The sequence below is a fragment of the Sinocyclocheilus grahami genome, unplaced genomic scaffold, assembly GCF_001515645.1.
Source record: "Sinocyclocheilus grahami isolate Dianchi unplaced genomic scaffold, SAMN03320097.WGS_v1.1 scaffold1520.1, whole genome shotgun sequence".
NCBI classification, from domain to species: Eukaryota; Metazoa; Chordata; class Actinopteri; order Cypriniformes; family Cyprinidae; genus Sinocyclocheilus; species Sinocyclocheilus grahami.
In genome coordinates, this window is record NW_015506699.1 from 84,247 (window position 1) to 90,818 (window position 6,572).

At 37.9% G+C, this 6,572-nt stretch overlaps 1 protein-coding gene and 1 long non-coding RNA gene across 2 annotated transcripts in view; both read left to right on the forward strand.

Moving 5' to 3' along the window:
• Window positions 1-1,259: 1,259 nt before the first annotated feature.
• LOC107570898 (uncharacterized) lies at window positions 1,260-1,897 on the forward strand. Its single transcript, XR_001607100.1, has 4 exons — window positions 1,260-1,299; window positions 1,376-1,474; window positions 1,685-1,737; window positions 1,859-1,897. It is a non-coding gene; the product is annotated as an uncharacterized lncRNA (long non-coding RNA).
• A 2,796-nt stretch (window positions 1,898-4,693) lies between these two features.
• LOC107570886 (uncharacterized) overlaps window positions 4,694-6,572 on the forward strand; it is a 2,545-nt gene continuing 666 nt past the window's right edge. Inside the window, exons 1-7 of the mRNA XM_016257167.1 lie at window positions 4,694-4,770; window positions 4,991-5,088; window positions 5,179-5,508; window positions 5,711-5,815; window positions 5,892-5,990; window positions 6,201-6,253; window positions 6,377-6,559. Of these exons, the coding sequence (XP_016112653.1) occupies window positions 4,694-4,770; window positions 4,991-5,088; window positions 5,179-5,508; window positions 5,711-5,815; window positions 5,892-5,990; window positions 6,201-6,253; window positions 6,377-6,559 (945 nt within the window). The remainder of the gene's footprint in view (window positions 4,771-4,990; window positions 5,089-5,178; window positions 5,509-5,710; window positions 5,816-5,891; window positions 5,991-6,200; window positions 6,254-6,376; window positions 6,560-6,572) is intronic.

The window sequence follows — 6,572 nt, forward strand, 5'->3', positions numbered from 1 at the left end:
TGAATGTCCCCATAAATCATGGAAACACAACGTGTGTGTGTGTGTGTGTGTGTGTGTGTGTGTGTGTGTGTGTGTGTGTGTTGCTGTCCGTGGTGCTGAACATCATCTGAACACTAGAGGGAGCCGCTGGACTCTCAATCCTCAACACTTTAATTTCTCCTTTATTTGTTTCACTTTCGTTTCAATCTGATTTTATTTTCACTTCCCACTTTATTATTCTCTCTCCCTCTCTATCGGTGGCAGATATATATAGGAGGTGGGCATCTCTGTCACATTCATCAGTTCATGTTAAACATGTAACCAGGAAAGAAACACTAAAACTCATCTGAACACACATCGAGAGCTTCAGAAGAACTGAATCTACTAACAACAGAGAAGATCACTGAATAAGAGAGAAGAATGAAGATCATCTGCACTTTCACTCTGCTGATGATTCCTGGTAAGAAACTGAACTCTTTCACTTCAGCTCATGTTGATGTTGAAAAGTTGAAGAGAGCTCATTTATGTGTAACCTCATAAATATATTAAAGTGTTTTTAATGCTGGTTTGTTGTAGGTGTGGTGAGCTCCATCAGTGTGACAGGATATTCAGGAGGAGGAGTCAGCATCACATGCAGATATGATAGAGGATATACAGAAAATGCTAAGTATTTTTGTAGAGGACAGTGGTCAGAGTGCACAGACCAAATCAAGACGGATAAAACAAATGGTGAAAAATGGGTTGATTCTGGAAGATTCTCTCTGTATGACGACACAAGAGCAGCAGTTTTCACTGTGACCATCAGAGATCTGAGTGAAGAGGATTCTGGGATGTACCAGTGTGCCGCTGATATCTCTTGGGCTAAAGATTTCTACTCTGAAGTGAATCTGAATGTTTTAACAGGTGAGTGACTGAGACTCTGAAACTCGTGATGATCTCCACTATATCAGCACAAACACTGACTGTAATTACTGTGATTCGTACACTACATGTAATCCTCTAAAAAAAAACATCAGAAAAACAATAACAGGACGAATGTAATTTTTTTTTATCTTGCAATATAGATTGACACTTATAAAATGAGTAAGCAACCAGATGTCTTAATTTAATACAAACTGACAAATGATCAAAGCTTTAAAAAGTCTTTAAAAGGAAGTGAAGTATCAGTGAGAGAACATTTACACATCTAGCACTCCATCTTACTGACACTTTACTGTGTTTTAGATGCAAACAGTCACAGAATATCTACATCATCATCATCATCTTCATCTTTCTCACCAGGAGAATCTCCACTGATCTCATCTGCGTCTCCTGTAACTGGTACAAACTCACTGATTTCTGTCAGTCGGTCAGTTTTGATCTTCAGAGTGATTGAGTGAATCTCTGGTGTTTGCAGGCTCTTCTCTGATCATCAGTGTGTCTGTGCTTCTGCTTCTGATCTTCAGTGTGATTCTGTTGGTGATCGTCTCTCTCTGGAGGAGGCGTCAGTCTCACGGTAACACTCCTGCTCCTTTACTCCCTCCTACACATTTAGTTTCTTTAACAGGTTTGTGTATATATTTCTTACACTGATCAAGCTGGTCCATTAACATTCAAAGAGATGTGATAATGTCTAATCAATGTACGAAGGAAATTAATAAATGTATTGAGATATGATTTGATCCACATGGGAATAAACTTTTGTTCATCTGTTTATTTTTGACAGACGCTCATCCCTCATCCAGAAGATCTCACAGGACTCCAGCAAACACTGACGCGGTTAGAATTAATGTGATTTTAAAAAATGTTTGTTTTGATCAAACATAAGAACTAATTGTAGCATCTGATTATTGAAAGACTGAATTATTATTAAATTTGTCAAATCTATTTCTCTCCCCAGGCTTCTAATTATCATTGTGATTACGAGGAGACTGAAGACAATCGCAGACAATTACCCACAAACCCCTCTGATTCTACTAATGCAATCTATGCTAATCCAGAATTACCCATAAACCCCTCTGATTCTACTAATGCAATCTATGCTAATCCAGAATTACCCATAAACCCCTCTGATTCTACTAATGCAATCTATGCTAATCCAGAATTACCCATAAACCCCTCTGATTCTACTAATGCAATCTATGCTAATCCAGAATTACCCATAAACCCCTCTGATTCTACTAATGCAATCTATGCTAATCCAGAATTACCCATAAACCCCTCTGATTCTACTAACAGAGTTCACACTGTAACATTGCAGAAGTCCACGTCTTTCAGTCATTATCATCTACTGAGGGTCTGAAAAACACAGACGGTCCTGATGATGTTCCTTCAACAATTATCTGTCTTCACATTAATGTCTATCGTTGCATGCAGTTATGAGCCAGTGATTACAGTAAATACATGTTAGCGATCTGCTGTTTTTAGTTTATTTGCTCAGTAAACACCACCATTGCACCTGCTGAAGGGATTTATGTCATTTTCTTAGTATGTTTAAAACATGGTGTGCATTTGTGAACAAAATAAAAGATTATAAAAGAAGTATAAATAAAATCATTATTATTTTAGCATCAAACCACATCAGTAACTCATTTTCTTACAAAGTCAGCAGCAGCTCAGGCCTGTCCATATAAACTGCATTATGATTTGATTTATGTTTCAGTTACACAGCTCCTGAAGGTCAGTTATTCTGCATTATGTTTTATGAGGTGTAATGCCATCTTCTGGACTGACTGAGACTGTGTGTGTGTGTGTGTGTGTGTGTGTGTTGCTGTCCGTGGTGCTGAACACCATCTGGACACTAGAGGGAGCCGCTGGACTCTCATTCCTCAACACTTTCATTTCTCCTTTATTTGTTTCACTTTCGTTTCAATCTGATTTTATTTTCACTTCCCACTTTATTATTCTCTCTCCCTCTCTATCTGTGGCAGATATATAGAGGAAGTGGGCGTCTCTGTCACATTCATCAGTTCATGTTAAACATGTAACCAGGAAAGAAACACTCAGAACTCATCTGAACACACATCGAGAGCTTCAGAAGAACTGAATCTACTAACAACAGAGAAGATCACTGAATAAGAGAGAAGAATGAAGATCATCTGCACTTTCACTCTGCTGATGATTCCTGGTAAGAAACTGAACGCTTTCTCTTCAGCTCATGTTGATGTTGAAAAGTTGAAGAGAGCTCATTTATGTGTAGCCTCATAAATATATTAAAGTGTTTTTAATGCTGGTTTGTTGTAGGTGTGGTGAGCTCCATCAGTGTGACAGGATATTCAGGAGGAGGAGTCAGCATCACATGCAGATATGATAGAGGATATACAGAAAATGCTAAGTATTTTTGTAGAGGACAGTGGTCAGAGTGCACAGACCAAATCAAGACGGATAAAACAAATGGTGAAAAATGGGTTGATTCTGGAAGATTCTCTCTGTATGACGACACAAGAGCAGCAGTTTTCACTGTGACCTATGTGTCTCCTGATGTCCCTGTGAAGACCAGATTCATTGAAGGAACTGAAAGAGTAAAAGAGACATTCAAACAAATACGTAGAGTTTTATTCAACTGGGGACTAGTTTTATGAACGTGAATTCACTTATTATTATGTTTAACATCACTATATATAAGTTATTATGCTAAATAAATTAAATAAGAACGTAAATGATGAATGTAAAAATGCGTAGGATTTTAAAGTGTAATTATAGCACTGTAATATAAACCAGTAATAATGAAACAATCAGAAACGTGTGCAGTTACCATAGAAAGCGCTGCTGATTGGATGTGTGTCAATCATTTTATTTTCACTTCCCCCATTATTCTCTCTCCCTCTCTATCTGTGGCAGATATATAGAGGAAGTGGGCGTCTCTGTCACATTCATCAGTTCATGTTGAACATGTGACCAGGAAAGAAACACTCAGAACTCATCTGAACACACATCGAGAGCTTCAGAAGAACTGAATCTACTAACAACAGAGAAGATCACTGAATAAGAGAGAAGAATGAAGATCATCTGCACTTTCACTCTGCTGATGATTCCTGGTGAGAATCATTTTACTTTATTTTATGTAAAACACTTTGAATTATCATTGTGTATGAAATGTGCTATATAAATAATTGTGCCTTGCCTTGCCTTGCCTTGAAGGAGTAAAAGGTTAATTTAAACAAAAAAATACGGTGTAAAACTCAACAGGTGGTGAAATTTTTACCATATTAAAATGTGCCATTTTTATCAATCAGAAACATATGCTTATATTTACCATAGAGCTTCTGCTGTTTGCATGTGTGTCCTTCGGATGGCACTGTCCAGTATCTCACTTTCACTTCCTTATTTATATTATATTTGATATATATTTTGGGCTAAAGATTTCTACTCTGAAGTGAATCTGAATGTTTTAACAGGTGAGTAACTGAGACTCTGAAACTCGTGATGATCTCCACTATATCAGCACAAACACTGACTGTAATTACTGTGATTCGTACACTACATGTAATCCTCTAAAAAAAAAACATCAGAAAAAAAATAACAGGACAAATGTAATTTTTTTTATCTTGCAATATAGATTGACACTTATAAAATGAGTAAGCAACCAGATGTCTTAATTTAATACAAACTGACAAATGATCAAAGCTAAAAAACAAATGTATGTATACAGTGATGAAGACGCAGATATTGTGTGTGTGTGTGTGCATGTGTGTGTGTGTGTGTGTGTGTGTGTGTGTGTGTTTCACTAGTGTTAATGAAAGAAGATGAAGTGCTGTTCTTCATCAAGAACATCATCGTCATCACACTGATATCTGAGTTTGTATTCAACAGGTCAAAAAATCAGTGCTGTGACGGGATATTCAGGAGGAAACATCATTATAAACTACAGATATGAGACGCTAGAATATAATTCTTTGATAGACGTCTGTAAAACTGGAGCAGATCAATGTTTAACTCTAATAAACACTAACAGAGCAGCAGAATGGACACATGACGGCCGATTCTCTGTTCATGATGACAGATCTGCTCGTCTCTTACGTGTGTTTATCAGAGAACTGAATGAGAACGATTCTGGAGAATATAAGATTGTAGTCAAAGTTTCTGAAGACTACAGTTTCTTCTCTGAGTTTCACCTGGACGTTAAGAAAGGTGAGCTGCTTTCATTCACTCATGCATTTGTTTATGTGGTGAACTGATGAATCTGTTGTTTAATGTGAACATGATTTGTCTCTCAAGCAGCTGATTGTTGTGAGAAGAGCATCAGTCTATCAGCTGCTGCAGGAGGATCTGTGAACATCAGCTGCAAATACCCACAATCCCACAGTGCTGATGTGAAGTTTGTCTGCAGGAGATCTGAATCTGATCTCTGTGCTGAAGAGACGTCTGTGAAGAAGAGCAGAAGATGGAGCGCTGAGGGACAGATGCAGCTGTATGATGACAGAGAGCAGCAGCTCCTGACGGGAACCATCAGTCATGTGACTCAACAGCATTCAGCTGAATACTGGTGTGGAGTTCAGTCTGATCAAGGACACAAGAGCTTCATCACACGAGTCCTCCTCAGAGTTACTGGTCAGCACTGATGAAACAAACCAGCCTCTCTTATGCTTTTATTTCAAGTTGGCAGTTTGTGGTTTTGTGTGTCAGCAAACATGTCTGATGGTTCAGTAATGTGTGAAAAACACCACCGTCTTTAAAAGGAAGTCAAGTATCAGTGAGTGTTAGAATTTACACATCTAGCACTCCATCTTACTGACACTTTACTGTGTTTTAGATGCAAACAGTCACAGAATATCTACATCACCATCATCATCATCATCTTCTTCATCTTTCTCACCAGGAGAATCTCCACTGATCTCATCTGCGTCTCCTGTAACTGGTACAAACTCACTGATTTCTGTCAGTCGGTCAGTTTTGATCTTCAGAGTGATTGAGTGAATCTCTGGTGTTTGCAGGCTCTTCTCTGATCATCAGTGTGTCTGTGCTTCTGCTTCTGATCTTCAGTGTGATTCTGTTGGTGATCGTCTCTCTCTGGAGGAGGCGTCAGTCTCACGGTAACACTCCTGCTCCTTTACTCCCTCCTACACATTTAGTTTCTTTAACAGGTTTGTGTATATATTTCCTACACTGATCAAGCTGGTCCATTAACATTCAAAGAGATGTGATAATGTCTAATCAATATACGAAGGAAATTAACAAATGTATTGAGATATGATTTGATCCACATGGGAATAAAATTTCATTCATCTGTTTATTTTTGACAGACGCTCATCCCTCATCCAGAAGATCTCACAGGACTCCAGCAAACACTGACGCGGTTAGAATTAATGTGATTTTTTAAAATATGTTTGTTTTGATCAAACATAAGAACTAATCGTAGTATCTGATTATTGAAAGACTGAATTATTATTAAATTTGTAAAATCTATTTCTCTCCCCAGGCTTCTAATTATCATTGTGATTACGAGGAGACTGAAGACAATCGTAGACAATTACCCACAAACCCCTCTGATTCTACTAATGCAATCTATGCTAATCCAGAATTACCCATAAACCCCTCTGATTCTACTAATGCAATCTATGCTAATCCAGAATTACCCATAAACCCCTCTGATTCTACTAATGCAATCTATGCTA